The sequence below is a fragment of the Squalius cephalus genome (assembly GCF_949319135.1).
Source record: "Squalius cephalus genome assembly, chromosome: 4".
NCBI classification, from domain to species: Eukaryota; Metazoa; Chordata; class Actinopteri; order Cypriniformes; family Leuciscidae; genus Squalius; species Squalius cephalus.
Genome location: NC_137125.1, coordinates 55,471,902 through 55,496,901, shown reverse-complemented (window position 1 = coordinate 55,496,901; position 25,000 = coordinate 55,471,902). Strand labels below are relative to the sequence as shown.

At 39.5% G+C, this 25,000-nt stretch overlaps 2 protein-coding genes across 16 annotated transcripts in view; both read left to right on the top strand.

Moving 5' to 3' along the window:
• The first annotated feature begins 3,130 nt into the window (after positions 1–3,130).
• Positions 3,131–25,000, top strand: part of eps8a (EGFR pathway substrate 8a, signaling adaptor) — a 49,110-nt gene continuing 27,240 nt past the window's right edge. For 7 of the 15 annotated variants that reach the window (XM_079870172.1, XM_079870171.1, XM_079870181.1 and 4 more), the window contains exon 1: positions 3,167–3,319. The gene's annotated coding sequence lies outside the window, so the exon portion shown is untranslated. Of the gene's footprint in view, positions 3,320–25,000 lie in introns of all 15 variants that reach the window. The other 8 variants (XM_079870178.1, XM_079870177.1, XM_079870175.1 and 5 more) reach the window with 5 other exon arrangements.
• LOC307158037 (uncharacterized protein) lies at positions 12,437–15,939 on the top strand. Its single transcript, XM_079870185.1, has 3 exons — positions 12,437–13,217; positions 13,520–13,802; positions 14,022–15,939. The coding sequence occupies exons 1-3, from the start codon at positions 12,535–12,537 to the stop codon at positions 14,664–14,666; spliced, it is 1,611 nt and encodes a 536-aa protein (XP_079726311.1). The 5' UTR covers positions 12,437–12,534; the 3' UTR covers positions 14,667–15,939.

Below are 25,000 nucleotides of genomic sequence, written 5' to 3'. Positions count from 1 at the left end.
AGGAGGATGAGGAAGAGCAGGTGTCTGTAAGAGGAGGTGAACGAGGAAGAGGAGGATGAGGAAGAGTGTGTGTAAGAGGAGGAAGAGGAGGATGAGGAAGAGTGTGTGTAAGAGGAGGTGAACGAGGAAGAGGAGGATGAGGAAGAGGAGGATGAGGAGGAGTGTGTGTGTAAGAGGAGGTGAAGGAGGAAGAGGAGGATGAGGAAGAGTGTGTGTGGAAGAGGAGGTGGACGAGGAAGAGGAGGTGAAGGAGGAAGAGTGTGTGTAAGAGGAGGTGAAGGAGGAAGAGGAGGATGAGGAAGAGTGTGTGTAAGAGGAGGTGAACGAGGAAGAGGAGGATGAGGAAGAGGAAGAGGAGGATGAGGAAGAGTGTGTGTGTAAGAGGAGGTGGACAAGGAAGAGGAGGATGAGGAAGAGTGTGTGTAAGAGGAGGTGAAGAAGGAAGAGGAGGATGAGGAAGAGTGTGTATAGTGTAGTGCTGGGTCTGCTTCAGGGTTTTCCTATTCTCCTGAGAGTCTGAGATGAGGAGAAACTCCTCCAGCCGGATCAACATGAACACATGATGATGCAGAATCTCCCTCTGACTCTGAGTGACCTTTACTGTAACGCTCTTCATCTAGTGTTTACTGTAACGCTCTTCATCTAGTGTTTACTGTAACGCTCTTCATCTAGAGTGTTTACTGTAACGCTCTTCATCTACAGTGTTTGCTGTAACGCTCTTCATCTACAGTCTTTGCTGTAACGCTCTTCATCTACAGTGTTTACTGTAACGCTCTTCATCTACAGTGTTTACTGTAACGCTCTTCAACTACAGTCTTTACTGTAACGCTCTTCGTCTAGAGTGTTTACTGTAACGCTCTTCATCTAGAGTGTTTACTGTAACGCTCTTCAACTACAGTCTTTACTGTAACGCTCTTCGTCTAGAGTCTTTACTGTAACGCTCTTCATCTAGAGTGTTTACTGTAACGCTCTTCATCTACAGTGTTTACTGTAACGCTCTTCATCTACAGTCTTTACTGTAACGCTCTTCATCTACAGTCTTTACTGTAACGCTCTTCATCTACAGGGTTTACTGTAACGCTCTTCATCTACAGGGTTTACTGTAACGCTCTTCATCTACAGGGTTTACTGTAACGCTCTTCATCTACAGTGTTTACTGTAACGCTCTTCATCTAGAGTCTTTACTGTAACGCTCTTCATCTACAGGGTTTACTGTAACGCTCTTCATCTACAGGGTTTACTGTAATGCTCTTCATCTAGAGTGTTTACTGTAACGCTCTTCATCTAGAGTGTTTACTGTAACGCTCTTCATCTAGAGTCTTTACTGTAACGGTCTTCATCTACAGTCTTTACTGTAACGCTCTTCATCTAGTGTTTACTGTAACGCTCTTCATCTACAGTGTTTACAGTAACGCTCTTCATCTAGAGTCTTTACTGTAACGCTCTTCATCTGCAGGGTTTACTGTAACGCTCTTCATCTAGAGTCTTTACTGTAACGCTCTTCATCTAGAGTGTTTACTGTAACGCTCTTCATCTAGAGTGTTTACTGTAACGCTCTTCATCTAGAGTCTTTACTGTAACGCTCTTCATCTAGAGTCTTTACTGTAACGCTCTTCATCTACAGTCTTTACTGTAACGCTCTTCATCTAGTGTTTACTGTAACGCTCTTCATCTACAGTGTTTACTGTAACGCTCTTCATCTACAGTCTTTACTGTAACGCTCTTCATCTAGAGTCTTTACTGTAACGCTCTTCATCTAGACTGTTTACTGTAACGCTCTTCATCTAGAGTCTTTACTGTAACGCTCTTCATCTACAGTCTTTACTGTAACGCTCTTCATATACAGTCTTTACTGTAACGCTCTTCATCTACAGTCTTTACTGTAACGCTCTTCATCTACAGTCTTTACTGTAACGCTCTTCATCTACAGTGTTTACAGTAACGCTCTTCATCTAGAGTCTTTACTGTAACGCTCTTCATCTGCAGGGTTTACTGTAATGCTCTTCATCTTGAGTCTTTACTGTAACGCTCTTCATCTAGAGTGTTTACTGTAACGCTCTTCATCTAGAGTCTTTACTGTAACGCTCTTCATCTAGAGTGTTTACTGTAACGCTCTTCATCTAGAGTGTTTACTGTAATGCTCTTCATCTACAGTGTTTACTGTAACACTCTTCATCTAGAGTCTTTACTGTAACGCTCTTCATCTAGAGTCTTTACTGTAACGCTCTTCATCTACAGTGTTTACTGTAACGCTCTTCATCTACAGTCTTTACTGTAACGCTCTTCATCTACAGTGTTTACTGTAACACTCTTCATCTAGAGTCTTTACTGTAACGCTCTTCATCTACAGTGTTTACTGTAACACTCTTCATCTAGAGTCTTTACTGTAACACTCTTCATCTACAGTGTTTACTGTAACACTCTTCATCTAGAGTCTTTACTGTAACGCTCTTCATCTAGAGTCTTTACTGTAACGCTCTTCATCTAGAGTCTTTACTGTAACGCTCTTCATCTACAGTGTTTACTGTAACGCTCTTCATCTACAGTCTTTACTGTAACGCTCTTCATCTACAGTGTTTACTGTAACACTCTTCATCTAGAGTCTTTACTGTAACGCTCTTCATCTACAGTGTTTACTATAACCTGTATGGCCTCTGCAGTGGGTCACTGTATCATCACAGTATGATTGCTGAATATACAGACAATCAATAGGCCAACTATACAATATCCAGTACAACACTACACTTGCAGTGAATACAGCGTACACTTTATTCACCTTACTACTGTATGTTGTCATTACTATACTTTTTTACTTAATTGGAAAATTAGTTTACTTTGTTACAAAATACTTTTTTTCTTGTAACATGCATGCTTTGGATTCTGTGTTCTCCATTTTTTTATGTAGTAACGAATGATCTGTAGTGTTTATAGTATTGACTGATGTGTGTATGATCTGAGAGCATTGTTTGATTTTGCCAGAAGAGTCAGAGGTTCTGTGAATGCGGTTTGAAAATTTGGTTTTGTGTTTAAGATTTTGTGAAAGTGAGTGATGTTCAAGAAATTTGTTTTAGCAATTGAGATAAACTAATTTGAATGGCGCGTTCACCTGCGCGCTCAGGTGAGATTACGCGTGTGCGCGCGTGGAGGCGCTGGCGGGTCGCGCGCTGCGCGTGTGTCAGTGAGGCGGAGCGCGACTCAAACTCACACAAGCGACTGTTCATTTTGTCATTAAACCGAAAAACTCACTGACAGTCACTCGACGAGCCGTGTGTGTTTGTGCTTCTGTCATGCGGTAAAGCGAGGAGAAACACAGAAACAGGTGAGCGTGTTACACACACAAACACACTCACACACTTGTATTTGTAAATTGTGTATACATGTACTGGCGGTGTTTGTACATTTATTCCCTTTAAACGCGAATAACAGCTCGTTCGTCCTCATGGCTGTGTTTTTGTGTTTGTTATTGTGTTTATTTTGTTGTGTGCTGATCACGGTCATGTTCCGTTTGCTGGTTTAATGGGCGCGCGCGGTAAATACTGTCTCGGTTGCCATGGCAGAGCCTGTCACGCGCAGGTACCAGCACGCGCCTCAATTCATGCATTAATATTAGTGCTGAGATTAGACTTAATTAATACATCACTGCAGTTGTGTTTATATCACTGCTGAGATCAGACTTTAATAATACAACACTGCAGTTGTGTTTATGTCACTGCTGAGATCAGACTTCATTAATACATCACTGTAGTTGTGTTTATATCACTGCTGAGATCAGACTTTATTAATACATCCCTGCAGTTTATATCACTGCTGAGATCAGACTTTATTAATACATCACTGCAGTTGTGTTTATATCACTGCTGAGATCGGACTTTATTAATAAATTTGTGTTTATATCACTGCTGAGATCAGACTTTATTAATACATTTGTGTTTATATCACTGCTGAGATCAGACTTCATTAATACATCACTGTAGTTGTGTTTATATCACTGCTGAGATCAGACTTTATTAATACATCACTGTAGTTGTGTTTATATCACTGCTGAGATCGGACTTTATTAATAAATTTGTGTTTATATCACTGCTGAGATCAGACTTTATTAATACATTTGTGTTTATATCACTGCTGAGATCAGACTTTATTAATACATCCCTGCAGTTTATATCTCTGCTGAGATCAGACTTTATTAATACATTTGTGTTTATATCACTGCTGAGATCAGACTTTATTAATACATCACTGCAGTTGTGTTTATATCACTGCTGAGATCGGACTTTATTAATAAATTTGTGTTTATATCACTGCTGAGATCGGACTTTATTAATACATTTGTGTTTATATCACTGCTGAGATCAGACTTCATTAATACATCACTGTAGTTGTGTTTATATCACTGCTGAGATCAGACTTTATTAATACATCACTGTAGTTGTGTTTATATCACTGCTGAGATCAGACTTTATTAATACATCACTGCAGTTGTGTTTATATCACTGCTGAGATCAGACTTTATTAATACATTTGTGTTTATATCACTGCTGAGATCAGACTTCATTAAAGGGATACTCCACTTTTTTCGGAAATATACTCATTTTACAACTCCCCCAGAGTTAAACAGTTGAGTTTTACCGTTTTAGAATCCATTCAGCCAAACTCCGGTTCTGACGGTACCACTTTTAGCATAGCTTAGCATAGTTCATTGATTCTGATGAGTCCAATAGCATTTCTTTCAAAATGACCAAAGAGTTTCAATATTTTTCCTATTTAAAACTTGACTCCTCTGTAGTTAAACCGTGTACTAAGATCGACGGAAAATGAAAAGTTGCGATTTTCTAAGCCTATATGGCTAGGAACTACTCTCATTCCGGCGTAATAATCAAGGAACTTTGCTGCCGTACCATGGGTGCAGCAGGCGTAATGATATGACGCAGCGCCTGAAAATAGTCCCCAGCTCGGTAACTTCTTCCAACGTGACCGGGACTAAGTTTGTCTAACCTATTAGAACTATTTTCAGGCGCTGCGTCATATCATTACGCCTGCTGCACCCATGGTACGGCAGCAAAGTTCCTTGATTATTACGCCGGAATGAGAGTAGTTCCTAGCCATATAGGCTTAGAAAATCGCAACTTTTCATTTTCCGTCGATCTTAGTACACGGTTTAACTACAGAGGAGTCAAGTTTTAAATAGGAAAAATATTGAAACTCTTTGGTCATTTTGAAAGAAATGCTATTGGACTCATCAGAATCAATGAACTATGCTAAGCTATGCTAAAAGTGGTACCGTCAGAACCGGAGTTCGGCTGAATGGATTCTAAAACGGTAAAACTCAACTGTTTAACTCTGGGGGAGTTGTAAAATGAGTATATTTCCGAAAAAAGTGGAGTATCCCTTTAATACATCACTGTAGTTGTGTTTATATCACTGCTGAGATCAGACTTTATTAATACATTTGTGTTTATATCACTGCTGAGATCAGACTTCATTAATACATCACTGTAGTTGTGTTTATATCACTGCTGAGATCGGACTTTATTAATAAATTTGTGTTTGTATCACTGCTGAGATCAGACTTTATTAATACATTTGTGTTTATATCACTGCTGAGATCAGACTTTATTAATACATCACTGTAGTTGTGTTTATATCACTGCTGAGATCAGACTTCATTAATACATTTGTGTTTATATCACTGCTGAGATCAGACTTTATTAATACATTTGTTTATATCACTGCTGAGATCAGACTTTGTTAATACATCACTGCAGTTGTGTTTATATCACTGCTGAGATCAGACTTTATTAATACATCACTGCAGTTGTGTTTATATCACTGCTGAGATCAGACTTTATTAATACATCACTGCAGTTGTGTTTATATCACTGCTGAGATCAGACTTTATTAATACATCACTGCAGTTGTGTTTATATCTCTGCTGAGATCAGACTTTATTAATACATCACTGTAGTTGTGTTTATATCACTGCTGAGATCGGACTTTATTAATACATCACTGCAGTTGTGTTTATATCACTGCTGAGATCAGACTTTATTAATACATCACTGTAGTTGTGTTTATATCACTGCTGAGATCGGACTTTATTAATACATCACTGCAGTTGTGTTTATATCACTGCTGAGATCAGACTTTATTAATACATTTGTGTTTATATCACTGCTGAGATCAGACTTTATTAATACATCACTGCAGTTGTGTTTATATCACTGCTGAGATCGGACTTTATTAATAAATTTGTGTTTATATCACTGCTGAGATCAGACTTTATTAATACATTTGTGTTTATATCACTGCTGAGATCAGACTTTATTAATACATCACTGTAGTTGTGTTTATATCACTGCTGAGATCAGACTTCATTAATACATTTGTGTTTATATCACTGCTGAGATCAGACTTTATTAATACATTTGTGTTTATATCACTGCTGAGATCAGACTTTATTAATACATCACTGCAGTTGTGTTTATATCACTGCTGAGATCAGACTTTATTAATACATTTGTGTTTATATCACTGCTGAGATCAGACTTTATTAATACATCACTGTAGTTGTGTTTATATCACTGCTGAGATCAGACTTCATTAATACATTTGTGTTTATATCACTGCTGAGATCAGACTTTATTAATACATCATTGCAGTTGTTTATATCACTGCTGAGATCAGACTTTATTAATACATCACTGCAGTTGTTTATATCACTGCTGAGATCGGATTTTATTAATACATCACTGCAGTTGTGTTTATATCAATGCTGAGATCGGACTTTATTAATACATCACTGCAGTTGTGTTTATATCACTGCTGAGATCGGACTTTATTAATAAATTTGTGTTTATATCACTGCTGAGATCAGACTTTATTAATACATTTGTGTTTATATCACTGCTGAGATCAGACTTTATTAATACATCACTGCAGTTGTGTTTATATCACTGCTGAGATCGGACTTTATTAATAAATTTGTGTTTATATCACTGCTGAGATCAGACTTTATTAATACATTTGTGTTTATGTCACTGCTGAGATCAGACTTTATTAATACATCACTGCAGTTGTGTTTATATCACTGCTGAGATCAGACTTTATTAATACATCACTGCAGTTGTGTTTATATCACTGCTGAGATCAGACTTTATTAATACATCACTGCAGTTGTGTTTATATCACTGCTGAGATCAGACTTTATTAATACATCACTGTAGTTGTGTTTATATCACTGCTGAGATCAGACTTTATTAATACATCACTGCAGTTGTGTTTATATCACTGCTGAGATCAGACTTTATTAATACATCACTGCAGTTGTGTTTATATCACTGCTGAGATCAGACTTTATTAATACATCACTGCAGTTGTGTTTATATCTCTGCTGAGATCAGACTTTATTAATACATCACTGTAGTTGTGTTTATATCACTGCTGAGATCGGACTTTATTAATACATCACTGCAGTTGTGTTTATATCACTGCTGAGATCAGACTTTATTAATACATCACTGTAGTTGTGTTTATATCACTGCTGAGATCGGACTTTATTAATACATCACTGCAGTTGTGTTTATATCACTGCTGAGATCAGACTTTATTAATACATTTGTGTTTATATCACTGCTGAGATCAGACTTTATTAATACATCACTGCAGTTGTGTTTATATCACTGCTGAGATCGGACTTTATTAATAAATTTGTGTTTATATCACTGCTGAGATCAGACTTTATTAATACATTTGTGTTTATATCACTGCTGAGATCAGACTTTATTAATACATCACTGTAGTTGTGTTTATATCACTGCTGAGATCAGACTTCATTAATACATTTGTGTTTATATCACTGCTGAGATCAGACTTTATTAATACATTTGTGTTTATATCACTGCTGAGATCAGACTTTATTAATACATCACTGCAGTTGTGTTTATATCACTGCTGAGATCAGACTTTATTAATACATTTGTGTTTATATCACTGCTGAGATCAGACTTTATTAATACATCACTGTAGTTGTGTTTATATCACTGCTGAGATCAGACTTCATTAATACATTTGTGTTTATATCACTGCTGAGATCAGACTTTATTAATACATCATTGCAGTTGTTTATATCACTGCTGAGATCAGACTTTATTAATACATCACTGCAGTTGTTTATATCACTGCTGAGATCGGATTTTATTAATACATCACTGCAGTTGTGTTTATATCAATGCTGAGATCGGACTTTATTAATACATCACTGCAGTTGTGTTTATATCACTGCTGAGATCGGACTTTATTAATAAATTTGTGTTTATATCACTGCTGAGATCAGACTTTATTAATACATTTGTGTTTATATCACTGCTGAGATCAGACTTTATTAATACATCACTGCAGTTGTGTTTATATCACTGCTGAGATCGGACTTTATTAATAAATTTGTGTTTATATCACTGCTGAGATCAGACTTTATTAATACATTTGTGTTTATGTCACTGCTGAGATCAGACTTTATTAATACATCACTGCAGTTGTGTTTATATCACTGCTGAGATCAGACTTTATTAATACATTTGTGTTTATATCACTGCTGAGATCAGACTTTATTAATACATTTGTGTTTATATCACTGCTGAGATCAGACTTTATTAATACATCACTGCAGTTGTTTATATCACTGCTGAGATCGGACTTTATTAATACATCACTGCAGTTGTGTTTATATCACTGCTGAGATCAGACTTTATTAATACATCACTGCAGTTGTGTTTATATCACTGCTGAGATCAGACTTTATTAATACATTTGTGTTTATATCACTGCTGAGATCAGACTTTATTAATACATTTGTGTTTATATCACTGCTGAGATCAGACTTTATTAATACATCACTGTAGTTGTGTTTATATCACTGCTGAGATCAGACTTCATTAATACATTTGTGTTTATATCACTGCTGAGATCGGACTTTATTAATACATCACTGCAGTTGTGTTTATATCACTGCTGAGATCAGACTTTATTAATACATCACTGCAGTTGTGTTTATATCACTGCTGAGATCAGACTTTATTAATAAATTTGTGTTTATATCACTGCTGAGATCAGACTTTATTAATACATTTGTGTTTATATTACTGCTGAGATCAGACTTTATTAATACATCACTGTAGTTGTGTTTATATCACTGCTGAGATCAGACTTCATTAATACATTTGTGTTTATATCACTGCTGAGATCAGACTTTATTAATACATTTGTGTTTATATCACTGCTGAGATCAGACTTTATTAATACATCACTGCAGTTGTGTTTATATCACTGCTGAGATCAGACTTTATTAATAAATTTGTGTTTATATCACTGCTGAGATCAGACTTTATTAATACATTTGTGTTTATATTACTGCTGAGATCAGACTTTATTAATACATCACTGTAGTTGTGTTTATATCACTGCTGAGATCAGACTTTATTAATAAATTTGTGTTTATATCACTGCTGAGATCAGACTTTATTAATACATTTGTGTTTATATTACTGCTGAGATCAGACTTTATTAATACATCACTGTAGTTGTGTTTATATCACTGCTGAGATCAGACTTCATTAATACATTTGTGTTTATATCACTGCTGAGATCAGACTTTATTAATACATTTGTGTTTATATCACTGCTGAGATCAGACTTTATTAATACATCACTGCAGTTGTGTTTATATCACTGCTGAGATCAGACTTTATTAATACATCACTGTAGTTGTGTTTATCACTGCTGAGATCAGACTTTATTAATACATCACTGCAGTTGTGTTTATATCACTGCTGAGATCAGACTTTATTAATACATCACTGTAGTTGTGTTTATCACTGCTGAGATCAGACTTTATTAATACATCACTGCAGTTGTGTTTATATCACTGCTGAGATCAGACTTTATTAATACATCACTGCAGTTGTTTATATCACTGCTGAGATCAGACTTTATTAATACATCACTGCAGTTGTTTATATCACTGCTGAGATCGGACTTTATTAATACATCACTGCAGTTGTGTTTATATCACTGCTGAGATCAGACTTTAATACATCACTGCAGTTGTGTTTATATCACTGCTGAGATCAGACTTTGTTAATACATCACTGCAGTTGTGTTTATATCACTGCTGAGATCAGACTTTATTAATACATCACTGTAGTTGTGTTTATATCACTGCTGAGATCAGACTTTGTTAATACATCACTGCAGTTGTGTTTATATCACTGCTGAGATCAGACTTTAATACATCACTGCAGTTGTGTTTATATCACTGCTGAGATCAGACTTTGTTAATACATCACTGCAGTTGTGTTTATATCACTGCTGAGATCAGACTTTAATACATCACTGCAGTTGTGTTTATATCACTGCTGAGATCAGACTTTGTTAATACATCACTGCAGTTGTGTTTATATCACTGCTGAGATCAGACTTTATTAATACATCACTGTAGTTGTGTTTATATCACTGCTGAGATCAGACTTTATTAATACATCACTGCAGTTGTGTTTATATCACTGCTGAGATCAGACTTTGTTAATACATCACTGCAGTTGTGTTTATATCACTGCTGAGATCAGACTTTATTAATACATCACTGCAGTTGTGTTTATATCACTGCTGAGATCAGACTTTGTTAATACATCACTGCAGTTGTGTTTATATCACTGCTGAGATCAGACTTTATTAATACATCACTGTAGTTGTGTTTATATCACTGCTGAGATCAGACTTTATTAATACATCACTGTAGTTGTGTTTATCACTGCTGAGATCAGACTTTCTTAATACATCACTGCAGTTGTGTTTATATCACTGCTGAGATCAGACTTTGTTAATACATCACTGCAGTTGTGTTTATATCACTGCTGAGATCAGACTTTGTTAATACATCACTGTAGTTGTGTTTATATCACTGCTGAGATCAGACTTTATTAATACATCACTGCAGTTGTGTTTATATCACTGCTGAGATCAGACTTTGTTAATACATCACTGCAGTTGTGTTTATATCACTGCTGAGATCAGACTTTATTAATACATCACTGCAGTTGTGTTTATATCACTGCTGAGATCAGACTTTATTAATACATCACTGTAGTTGTGTTTATATCACTGCTGAGATCAGACTTTATTAATACATCACTGCAGTTGTGTTTATATCACTGCTGAGATCAGACTTTGTTAATACATTTGTGTTTATATCACTGCTGAGATCAGACTTTATTAATACATCACTACAGTTGTGTTTATATCACTGCTGAGATCGGACTTTATTAATACATCACTGCAGTTGTGTTTATATCACTGCTGAGATCAGACTTTATTAATACATCACTGTAGTTGTTTATATCACTGCTGAGATCGGACTTTAATACATCACTGCAGTTGTGTTTATATCACTGCTGAGATCAGACTTTATTAATACATCACTGCAGTTGTGTTTATATCACTGCTGAGATCAGACTTTATTAATACATTTGTGTTTATATCACTGCTGAGATCAGACTTTATTAATACATCACTGCAGTTGTTTATATCACTGCTGAGATCATACTTTATTAATACATCACTGTAGTTGTGTTTATATCACTGCTGAGATCAGACTTTATTAATACATCACTGCAGTTGTGTTTATATCACTGCTGAGATCAGACTTTATTAATACATCACTGTAGTTGTGTTTATATCACTGCTGAGATCAGACTTTATTAATACATCACTGTAGTTGTGTTTATATCACTGCTGAGATCGGACTTTATTAATACATCACTGCAGTTGTGTTTATATCACTGCTGAGATCAGACTTTATTAATACATTTGTGTTTATATCACTGCTGAGATCAGACTTTATTAATACATCACTGTAGTTGTGTTTATATCACTGCTGAGATCGGACTTTATTAATACATCACTGCAGTTGTGTTTATATCACTGCTGAGATCAGACTTTATTAATACATCACTGCAGTTGTGTTTATATCACTGCTGAGATCGGACTTTATTAATACATCACTGCAGTTGTGTTTATATCACTGCTGAGATCAGACTTTATTAATACATCACTGCAGTTGTTTATATCACTGCTGAGATCATACTTTATTAATACATCACTGCAGTTGTGTTTATATCACTGCTGAGATCAGACTTTATTACAGTTTTTCCCAATTGCTAAAACACAAAAAGTGAATGCCCAGATCAAAGCGTCAAAACCGTACCGTTTGCATGCATGTCTTACACACAGGCACCAAATGAATAAACACATTGTAGGCATTGCACTGCAAACAATTGTGCAACACACGGTGCAAAACACTACACACACAGTGTTGTATGTTACACACGTTGGAAAATGAGGAAACACTTTGCATACAGCACATCCATTCAATAATAAAAACACATGCGACAATAGCAACACCCCCGCACACACAGTAAAACACTTAACCGGTAATTGAACACCAATCAGTCACAGCTGTAGCACTATAAATAGAACTCAGGTATGCGCACCTGTCGTGATACAATTGCGAATATGGAGGCCGAAGGACCAAGGGGAAGGAGAAGACGAGGAAGAGACGGGGGAAGAGGGAGAGGAGAACGAGGAAGAGATGGAGGAAGAGGGAGAGGAGAACGAGGAAGAGATGGAGGAAGAGGGAGAGGAGAACGAGGAAGAGATGGAGGAAGAGGGAGAGGAGAACGAGGAAGAGACAGGGGAAGAGGCAGAGGAGAACGAGGAAGAGATGGAGGAAGAGGCAGAGGAGAACGAGGAAGAGATGGAGGAAGAGGGAGAGGAGAACGAGGAAGAGATGGAGGAAGAGGGAGAGGAGAACGAGATGGGGGAAGAGGGAGAGGAGAACGAGATGGGGGAAGAGGGAGAGGAGAACGAGGAAGAGACGTGGGAAGAGGGAGAGGAGAACGAGATGGGGGAAGAGGGAGAGGAGAACGAGATGGGGGAAGAGGGAGAGGAGAACGAGGAAGAGACGTGGGAAGAGGGAGAGGAGAATGGCACCAACCTGAACGGGAACCAGGCAGACGCACAACTATCACTGACGACATCAGGGCCACTGTGGTGGACCATGTCATCAACCATGGCCTGACTATGAGGGAGGCCGGGCAGAGGGTCCGGCCCAACCTCAGCCGCTTCACGGTAGCCAGCATCATTCGGACATACCGACAAGAAAACAGGTATGTCCTGAATTAACGCCAAAGGACTGCACAGATCCACACACAGCAAATTGTCTAGTGTTAGTGTAGATTTTCCAGTGTTACAGTAATTTAACACTTTTACAGTGGTTTACATATAAACCCTGGGGGAGTGTTACATAATTTGACTGTAACTCTGAGAGTGTTAAATTTGCGTTTTCAAATTTGCTGTGCATCAGCGTTCTGGCTGAATCTGGTTATACAGTATTTCACCACGTACAGTATGACAGTACGGGATGGGGAACAGAACCTAACCATCGACACTAATCATGCATTGTTTGCAGAACTGCCAGGCGACCTGCCGTGGGAGGGAGGCAACGAGTGTTCACCCATGCCCAGGAACTGGCCGTTGTCAACCTTGTGGTGGCAAACAACACCATCACCCTGCGCCAATTGCGTGAGCGCATCCTCGAAGACCACGCAATTTTCCACAATGTGCACAGTGTCAGTACGACGACACTCGCCCGGGTCCTGCGGGAACACCACGTCAGCATGAAACAACTTTACAAGGTTCCATTTGAGAGGAACAGTGTTGCAGTCAAGAACCTTCGCTATGACTATGTGCAGGTGAGTGCCACAGTACCACTACAATGGCAGTTGTGTGTTTACATGGATATATACCTTGCAGTCGCCCCCCTTCCATGGTTGGAGGGACACTGCCAACATTTTGGTGATATCCGAATGTGTCCAACCCAATCCACAGTCATTGTGCGACATTGTAGAGGCAGTACCGCTGTATTCAGGAACACAATAGTGACATTTTGGTATATGCATGTTCTGTTACAGACTGTCCTGGCCTTCGATGCGGCAGCGCAGCAACATGAGTACATCTACATAGATGAAGCTGGGTTCAATCTGGCAAAAACCAGACGTCGGGGCCGGAACATCATCGGCCAAAGGGCCATCGTGAACATCCCCGGGCAGCGCGGGGGCAACATCACCATGTGTGCCGCCATTAGTGGTCAAGGGGTCCTCCATCACCATGCCACCCTAGGACCCTACAACACTGCACACCTACTGGCATTTCTCGATGCACTACATGCTGTGGTCACACAGGACAGACCAGGGCAGCCCATGTTTGTTGTCATCTGGGATAATGTCAGTTTCCACCGGGCTGCTCTGGTCCGGGACTGGTTTGCCAACCACGACCATTTCATAGTGTTGCACCTGCCCCCTTATTCCCCGTTCCTAAATCCGATCGAGGAATTCTTTTCGGCATGGCGGTGGAAGGTCTATGACCGCCTACCACATGTACGCGTGCCGCTCCTGCGAGCGATGGAGGAGGCATGTGGGGACATCGAGGTGGGGTCGATCCATGGGTGGATACGCCACACACGGAGATATTTTCCCCGTTGCCTGGCAAGGGAAGACATTGCCTGTGATGTGGACGAGGTGCTGTGGCCCGACCCCAATCGACGACGAGATCCCTGACATGGACCTGCAATAGAAACACCTACACCAGATGTTCAATACTTATAGTAGTTCTGCACCTGTACACTGAGTTTTGGTTGTGGAAATAAACACGGTTTACAGACTACAAATGTAGGCAGTGTCTTGAGTACAGTTGACCTGTGTGTTGTGTTTGCTTTGACTGTTTATATTGCATGTGCATGTGTGTTTCCTATCGATCCGAAGAGGGCCTTTTCAAGTTAGAGTGTTACGTTTTGATTGCAGAATGTTATTTTGCATTGGCAGTTAGATGTTGATCTCCAAGTGCTGTGTCAAGAAATCTTGTGTGTTGAGTTTTGACACAATGAGCCAAATTTTTTATTTTGTGTGTAAGCAATTGAAAAAAACTGTAATACATCACTGCAGTTGTGTTTATATCACTGCTGAGATCATACTTTATTAATACATCACTGCAGTTGTGTTTATATCACTGCTGAGATCAGACTTTATTAATACATCACTGCAGTTGTGTTTATATCACTGCTGAGATCAGACTTTATTAATACATCACTGCAGTTGTGTTTATATCACTGCTGAGATCAGACTTTATTAATACATCACTGCAGTTGTGTTTATATCACTGCTGAGATCAGACTTTATTAGTACATCACTGCAGTTATTGTCTGTATAGAATAACGCTGATTTAGCACTTTCTGAACCTTGAATGTAAATCCTCTGGATTCTGAGAAGCACTAATGTGAGGTGGTTCTGCGTAGGGAAGTGAATGGTTAACGGCTCTTAATAGGGACGTAAGACGGTGTCTCTCCAGTGAGTTCCAGTAATTGGTGTTATGGGTAGTGCAGGTCCCAGTGCCACAGGGTTAAATATGGAGCCATGTTACATAACCGCTCATGTTTTCATTAATTTCATTGAGCTGTGGTGTTATTTCAGCTAGTCCTGTGAGTTTTGACCCAAACGTGAGGCTTCTCTGATGTAGATGAGACACTATTCATTAGGGGTGTAACATTATATCGTGTCACAATATCTGGCAATACAAAAATGCATTAATATGTATTGTGGATAGTTCATCCAAAATGAAAATTTACACAGTTTCAGTGTAACTACTATATATAGGCTAATGTTAAATATAATGTATAATAATTGAATGGGGGAATATTTGTGGGTCCTGATAATGCCAAATGTCTTAGATTATCAGTAAAAAGTGGCCTACATTATTTTAAATATATCTATCCCGTGACAGAGTTCAAGCATATTCATCTAAAATAATTAAAAATAAAAATAAGTTTTCAGCTTCAGAATCATGAATATTGTTATTCTGGTGTCTCTATTGTCCTGTGCTCTGGGTTTCCAAGCCTATTCATTTACACCCACTATGTAATATCAAATTTAGCATTTTGATCTACAGTACATTTTTTTTGTGAACCTTTTACAAAATTGTCTTGGAGTATCGCAGTAATATGGTGTGGTGAGTATACATCGTGACATGAGGGTATCGTGACACACACCTAGCGTTCGTCTGTTCGTCTGCACTGCACAATCACATCATCAACATCTGTCAGTGTTATGGAAAGAGTTTTGCTCTGTAATGGAGGACAGAGCAGATCTGAGGTTAAAAACAGCATCTCTTCTGGGACTCCAGGATCATGTGAAACCGAGGCCTGTGATTCGGCTGGAGTATTTCTGGATGTTTTCAGCTGGTGTTTGTGTTGTTCGTCAGTGAGCACGTTTACTGTAGTGACGCCTGCTGGTTTCAGTCACTACTATATCATGTCTTTGGCAGCTCATTGTGAAGTGATTATGGCGTTTTGTGAGAGACTGAAACCGAGCCGATGGGTTTGGTGTCACACAGATTGTTCAGGCGTGATTGAAGCGTTTGCTGCTGAGAACTCTGGGTAATGTTTAGTGGAGGCTTGAGTCTCTGGAGGATTTCTGGAGGAACATCATGCAGCTCTCTGGAGTTTTGGATTGTTTTACTCAGTTCCTCGGTCTCTTATCTTTTTCTTCATTTTGCAAATCTGCAAATTAGTCTCCAGTGAAGTTTGCGTCCTTGATTCTTTTAGTTTCCTGTTTTCTCTGAAGTTTGACCAAGAGTGAAACACTTCTCATATCTGTGTGATTCTGATGTGTCGCCACAGGGTCGAGCTGATTTAAAAAGTATATATTTATTGTAATTATGCAAAGGAAGGAGGCAAAAAAAATAATAATTATATTTCTTTTAAAATCCTTCTAATAATAATAATAATGTGTAGCTGATGCGTGTGCTTCTGATCAGCCCAAACCAGTCTGGCCGAGCGCAGTGTTTACTTCTGCCTTATCTACAGCCATAACCTCCTTTATTGTCTCTATTCATAGCTCAGCTGAACACAATGATCCCGCTTCTCTTACTTCCCGTGTGTGAGTGCACAATCCAGAGCAGAAGCGCCTCAGATACATCCAGTTTCATTGTGTTATTTTGCTCATGTTGTCAAGTCGCGTCTCCTTCATTTATACAGCGCTTTAACAATATAGAGTTTCACAGCAGCTTTACAGTGATAATAGGAGATTACAGTAACAGAGAGTGTTTAGGCTTTACAGCAGATCTAGAATAAAGTTATTGTCCAGCTAAAGTTAGTTTTGACTGATTCACTTCCGTTGTAAAGATCATTTAGTTATTAACTTAGGGGCCGCTAACACGACACCGCTCTCACAGGAAACAGAAACTTTAATGTGTTCCGGCCGTTCATTTACACACCAGTGTTTGGAGCTCGAGAACACAAACTTTGAAACAGGTTCCAAGGTGCAAGCATTGAAAATAAGAAAAATAAAAAGTTATGTTGTGTATGTCTACTAGACTCTTATTATCATATCAGCTCATGATAATTAAATGCTGGGTATTTTTTGACATAAGTGCAGTGTAATCATGTGTTGGCATTAACTGAGATCAGAATCACAGCAAGACCAGTGAGATATGTGGAGTTCAAGATATGAGGAGTTCAAGCTATGTGGAGTTCAAGCTATGTGGAGTTCAAGCTATGTGGAGTTCAAGATATGAGGAGTTCAAGATATGAGGAGTTCAAGCTATGTGGAGTTCAAGCTATGTGGAGTTCAAGCTATGTGGAGTTCAAGCTATGAGGAGTTCAAGCTATGAGGAGTTCAAGCTATGTGGAGTTCAAGCTATGAGGAGTTCAAGCTATGAGGAGTTCAAGCTATGAGGAGTTCAAGCTATGTGGAGTTCAAGCTATGAGGAGTTCAAGCTATGAGGAGTTCAAGCTATGAGGAGTTCAAGCTATGAGGAGTTCAAGCTATGTGGAGTTCAAGCTATGTGGAGTTCAAGCTATGAGGAGTTCAAGCTATGAGGAGTTCAAGCTATGAGGAGTTCAAGCTATGAGGAGTTCAAGCTATGTGGAGTTCAAGCTATGTGGAGTTCAAGCTATGAGGAGTTCAAGCTATGAGGAGTTCAAGCTATGAGGAGTTCAAGCTATGTGGAGTTCAAGCTATGTGGAGTTCAAGCTATGTGGAGTTCAAGCTATGTGGAGTTCAAGCTATGAGGAGTTCAAGCTATGTGGAGTTCAAGCTATGAGGAGTTCAAGCTATGAGGAGTTCAAGCTATGAGGAGTTCAAGCTATGTGGAGTTCAAGCTATGAGGAGTTCAAGCTATGAGGAGTTCAAGCTATGAGGAGTTCAAGCTATGAGGAGTTCAAGCTATGTGGAGTTCAAGCTATGTGGAGTTCAAGCTATGAGGAGTTCAAGCTATGAGGAGTTCAAGCTATGAGGAGTTCAAGCTATGAGGAGTTCAAGCTATGTGGAGTTCAAGCTATGAGGAGTTCAAGCTATGAGGAGTTCAAGCTATGAGGAGTTCAAGCTATGAGGAGTTCAAGCTATGTGGAGTTCAAGCTATGTGGAGTTCAAGCTATGAGGAGTTCAAGCTATGAGGAGTTCAAGCTATGTGGAGTTCAAGCTATGAGGAGTTCAAGCTATGAGGAGTTCAAGCTATGAGGAGTTCAAGCTATGAGGAGTTCAAGCTATGTGGAGTTCAAGCTATGAGGAGTTCAAGCTATGAGGAGTTCAAGCTATGAGGAGTTCAAGCTATGAGGAGTTCAAGCTATGAGGAGTTCAAGCTATGAGGAGTTCAAGCTATGAGGAGTTCAAGCTATGAGGAGTTCAAGCTATGAGGAGTTCAAGATACAGTGGGGAGAACAATTATTTGATACACTGCCGATTTTGCAGGTTTTCCCACTTACAAAGCATGTAGAGGTCTGTAATTTTTTATCATAGGTACACTTCAACTGTGAGACGGAATCTAAAACAAAAAAAAACAGAAAATCACATTCTATGATTTTTAAATAATTAATTTGCATTTTATTGCATGACATAAGTATTTGATCACCTACCAACCAGTAAGAATTCCGGCTCTCACAGACCTGTTAGTTTTTCTTTAAGAAGCCCTCCTGTTCTCCACTCATTACCTGTATTAACTGCACCTGTTTGAACTTGTTACCTGTATAAAAGACACCTGTCCACACACTCAATCAAACAGACTCCAACCTCTCCACAATGGCCAAGACCAGAGAGCTGTGTAAGGACATCAGGGATAAAACTGTAGACCTGCACAAGGCTGGGATGGGCTACAGGACAATAGGCAAGCAGCTTGGTGAGAAGGCAACAACTGTTGGCGCAATTATTAGAAAATGTAAGAAGTTCAAGATGACGGTCAATCTCCCTCGGTCTGGGGCACCATGCAAGATCTCACCTCGTGGGGCATCAATGATCATGAGGAAGGTGAGGGATCAGCCCAGAACTACACGGCAGGACCTGGTCAATGACCTGAAGAGAGCTGGGACCAGTCTCAAAGAAAACCATTAGTAACACACTACGCCGTCATGGATTAAAATCCTGCAGCGCACGCAAGGTCCCCCTGCTCAAGCCAGCGCATGTCCAGGCCCGTCTGAAGTTTGCCAATGACCATCTGGATGATCCAGAGGAGGAATGGGAGAAGGTCATGTGGTCTGATGAGACAGAAATAGAGCTTTTTGGTCTAAACTCCACTCGCCGTGTTTGGAGGAAGAAGAAGGATGAGTACAACCCCAAGAACACCATCCCAACCGTGAAGCATGGAGGAGGAAACATCATTCTTTGGGGATGCTCTTCTGCAAAGGGGACAGGACGACTGCACCGTATTGAGAGGAGGATGGATGGGGCCATGTATCGCCAGATCTTGGCCAACAACCTCCTTCCCTCAATAAGAGCATTGAAGATGGGTCGTGGCTGGGTCTTCCAGCATGACAACGACCCAAACACACAGCCAGGGCAACTAAGGAGTGGCTCCGTAAGAAGCATCTCAAGGTCCTGGAGTGGCTTTGCCAGTCTCCAGACCTGAACCCAATAGAACATCTTTGGAGGAGCTGAAAGTTCGTATTGCCCAGCAACAGCCCCGAAACCTGAAGGATCTGGAGAAGGTCTGTGTGGAGGAGTGGGCCAGAATCCCTGCAGTGTGTGCAAACCTGGTCAAGAACTACAGGAAACGCATGATCTCTGCAATTGCAAACAAAGGCTTCTGTAACAAATATTAAGTTCTGCTTTTCTGATGCATCAAATACTTATGTCATGCAATAAAATGCAAATTAATTATTTAAAAATCATACAATGTGATTTTCTGGATTTTTGTTTTAGGTTCCATCACTCACAGTTGAAGAGTACCTATGATAAAAATTACAGACTTCTACATGCTTTGTAAGTGGGAAAACCTGCAAAATCGGCAGTGTATCAAATACTTGTTCTCCCCACTGTATGTGGAGTTCAAGATATCTGGAGTTCATTGAGAACACGAGGTTGTGGCCCGCGTTCATCGTGTTCATTGTTTTCTGAGTGAATGACCTCGATGAGTGAGTGTGTGCTGTAACTCTGTGTTCTTCTCGTCTGTACTATCACACACACACTACTGCCTCATTGAGCACACACACACACACACACACACACACACTCTCACACTCTCACACACAAACTCATACACACACACTCTCTCACTCACACACACACACACACACACACACATATTTATTTGTACACACTGTAAAGGTCATTTCAAAGGCTAAATGTGTCTTTTGTAGTCTGACGATGGTTTGAGGTTGTTTTGTTACTGTGGAATCAAAGGTCTGGTGTGTTGCAGTGACTTCAGATGCTGGTGTTTGATCTGGTCGCTGACACACACTGAGCAGGTCATGTGACGCGTGTGAGGGGCGTGGCCTCAGGCTGTGGTTGTTTGATCTGTGGTCACTGATCATGTGACGCGTGTGAGGGGCGTGGCCTCAGGCTGTGGTTGTTTGATCTGTGGTCACTGATCATGTGACGCGTGTGAGGGGCGTGGCCTCAGGCTGTGGGTGTTTGATCTGTGGTCACTGATCATGTGACGCGTGTGAGGGGCGTGGCCTCAGGCTGTGGGTGTTTGATCTGTGGTCACTGATCATGTGACGCATGTGAGGGGCGTGGCCTCAGGCTGTGGGTGTTTGATCTGTGGTCACTGATCATGTGACGCATGTGAGGGGTGTGGCCTCAGGCTGTGGGTGTTTGATCTGTGGTCACTGATCATGTGACGCGTGTGAGGGGCGTGGCCTCAGGCTGTGGGTGTTTGATCTGTGGTCACTGATCATGTGACGCATGTGAGGGGCGTGGCCTCAGGCTGTGGGTGTTTGATCTGTGGTCACTGATCATGTGACGCGTGTGAGGGGCGTGGCCTCAGGCTGTGGGTGTTTGATCTGTGGTCACTGATCTTGTGACGCGTGTGAGGGGCGTGGCCTCAGGCTGTGGGTGTTTGATCTGTGGTCACTGATGATGTGACGCGTGTGAGGGGCGTGGCCTCAGGCTGTGGGTGTGGCCGGATCAGGTTCCTGAAGGTCGCAGAGGTCATGAAGGTTCTGCTTCTCCTGTTTTTGTTTCTCTGCTGTGTCACACCTGTTCCTCAGGACATATATCCATCAATACATTTATCTATTTATTTATGTATTTGATGGAAAATAGTGTTCAGACATTTGACTGTTCATGAACATCAGCAGTGAAGAGCCTCTATCAGTGAGTGAACTTCCCTATGACTCTGATTATATGTGTCTTCATCTCACTGCTGTTTACTTTTACAGTTTGTTGATATTTTGAATTGGTTGGTTAGGTAACAACACACACACACACACACACACACACACACACACACACACACACACACACACACACTCTGTCGATCTTCCGCTGGTGTGTTTACTCCAGTAATCTCAATCTACTCGTGTTTGTTGCGTCTCCTGTGGTTCCTCGGCCTCCAGCTGTAGAGGAATGCAGTAATAATACACACACACACACACACACACACACTGAACATCAGGAACACCACAGATTTCTGGGAAACTTTTTCTACTGTTTCTACCCAGAATCCCTTCTGACTCTCTCTTTTACTGAGGCTGAGCTGTGCGTGAACTTCCAGTTTGCTGGTTGCCATGGTGACGCGGCTCATGTGATCAGGGTCTCTCGCTCCGTGTGTGTGTGTGTGTGTGTGTAAATCTTTTGCTGGTTCATTCATGTCCAGTTGGTCTCAAGTTGTTTAATTATATGGTTATATTCGAGGCAGGAGTTCCCAGCTGAACCGAACAGATCCCGATCCTGCAGACGTATTGCTTCTGTTCTCGTGTTCGTCGCTGAGAGCTGGTGATCCTCGTGTGGATGATGTCATTTCCCTCTGGGTGGAACGGGAAAGCAGGAAGTAGATTAGCCAGTATAAACACAGAGCTGATGACCTTTAACCTTCTGAGTTCTGACATACGTGCAGGCCAGTGTGTGTGAGTGTGTGTGTGAGTGTGTGTTTGAGTGAGTGAGTGTGTGTGCACTGATTTTGAGGTGGATGTTGCAGTGTGGATTATTTATTGACAATTTATTATTGTCAATCACTAATACAACCGTTAGTTCAGGCCAGAGAATCACGTCGTTGCGTCAGAAGGTGACGACAGTCGTTGATTCATTAATTAAACCGTGTCGTTGAGGAATGAAGGAATTATTCATTTAACTGATTGGTTGAGAAATACTGTGGCATCCACGTATAAAACAAGTGACTGTATTCATGAGTGAGTCACTGAATCATTCCTTCAACCAAACGTCAGCAATGTCAGAAACCAGCAGCTGGAGTTTCTTCAAGACCCTGATCTGAGCGATGATTGGCTGTCGTGTGAATCTATCATAATGTGATTGAGCTTTACAAAGATGCTGAAGGATGAGTTCAGAACGAAAAGTGTTTGTTTCATCCGGCGCTGTCGTGTGTGATTGATCGCTGGGCGTTTCTGGGAAGCTTCTGTTGTGAGACTTAATGACTGGCTGTGGGTTTCTGAGATGGAGAAGCAGTAATTTCAGTGCTAGAGAGAGAGGGGCGGCCGAGCTTCATATAGATCAGCGCTCTCGTGTCCTCGCTGAGGTTTGTGAGCAGATTGTAAATGAAGTCTGAACAGAGGAAAGTTTCACGCTTCTCTTCACAAACCCACTGAAGAGACGACGAGAGAATTTAAAGCGCTTCCTACACAAACACAAGAGCGAACATCATCCTCCTCACTGGACGACTGAGACGTTATTATATCACGCTGGAAAAGAACACTTCATTAACTTATCAAAACTTTATTTCTGAACGTCCAGTCTTTTAAATGTTTCAAAAGCGTTTCTTCTTGGTTATGTGAGCGTTAAGGGAACATTCCACTGTATCATTCTTCACACATTATGAGAATGTTACTTTTGAATGTTCTCTGAACAGTACCAGTAATATTGTAACAGTAACACAGTAATATAGTAGGCTATTTCTAATAGTAACAGTAACATTAACATACAACAACAACAACAACAACAACATAGTAACAGTAACATAGTAACAGTAACATAGTAACAGTAGGCTATATTAGTCATAGTAACAGTAACATTAACATAGTAACATTAACATAGTAACAGTAACAGTAACATAGTAATAGTAACAGTAACAGTAGGCTATTAGTAACAGTAACATTAACATAGTAACAGTAACATTAACATAGTAACAGTAACATAGTAACAGTAACATAGTAACAGTAACATAGTAACAGTAACATTAACATAGTAACAGTAACATTAATATAGTAACATTAACATAGTAACAGTAACATAGTAACAGTAACATTAACATAGTAACAGTAACATTAACATAGTAACAGTAACATAGTAACAGTAACATTAACATAGTAACAGTAACATTAATATAGTAACATTAACATAGTAACAGTAACATAGTAACAGTAACAGTAGGCTATTAGTAACAGTAACATAGTAACAGTAACATAGTAGGCTATTAGTAACAGTAACATTAACATAGTAACATTAACATAGTAACAGTAACAGTAACATAGTAGGCTATTAGTAATAGTAACATAGTAACAGTAACATAGTAGGCTATTAGTAATAGTAACATAGTAACAGTAACATTAACATAGTAACAGTAACATTAACATAGTAACAGTAACAGTAACATAGTAGCATTTAAGACCAGATAACTTTAAATGAACATTCTATTAAGAACGTTTGTTCATAACTTTGAATGTTCCCTGTTAGCTGGGTTTACTGTAATATTATACTTTAACATCATTCAAATAATGTCATTATTTGTTCAGCGACGGGTTTGAGAGATTCACCCGTTAGAGTAACTGTGTGCTTTAAAGGGTTCAGTCACCTTTAACCTCACGCTGCTGCTGGAACTGCTTTCATTTGCCTTCATAAGTTGTGTTTCGAGTGCTCATAAAGATCTTAATATAGCTGTGTTTAATAGGATCAGGACAGCGAGCGCTGAGGATTCTGGGTACATACAGGCCTGGGGACGCAAACACAAGAGATAACGGGATTAAAGATGTTTAAGAGGAATAATGTTCAGCATATGGACACACAAACACAACAGAGATATTATTGAGCTTGATTGTGTTGATTTGAAATAAATACTTAAATATATTATACATTTTTTTGGTATTACATAGATTATTATATTATATATTTAAAATATTATATATTTTTATTGTATTTTATATATATATATATATAATATAATATAATATAATTTTCTTTATTTTTATTTTTTATTCATTATTTTTGTTGTTGTTATTAAGACATCAAATATAGAATCCCGTGTCTGAAGGTAAAACCCGTTTGTGATGTGAATCATTAGCAGCTCCTGATTTAGAAACACTACAGATTGATTCTTTTAAATGAATCATTACAGTGAATCGACTCAGTTGAGCTTCACACACACAGATCAGAACATCGAATGATTCATCAGACTCCATTAGACCTGTGCTAATTAAAGTCCAACAGAGGTTTATTTTATGGTCATGTACAGATCT

Coding starts and splice junctions, on each gene's coding strand:
- LOC307158037 (XM_079870185.1), top strand. CDS start 12,535: ATGCGCACCTGTCGTGATACAATTGCGAATATGGAGGCCGAAGGACCA. Junction 13,218..13,519: donor ACATACCGACAAGAAAACAG/GTATGTCCTGAA, acceptor CATTGTTTGCAG/AACTGCCAGGCGACCTGCCG. Junction 13,803..14,021: donor TTCGCTATGACTATGTGCAG/GTGAGTGCCACA, acceptor GTTCTGTTACAG/ACTGTCCTGGCCTTCGATGC.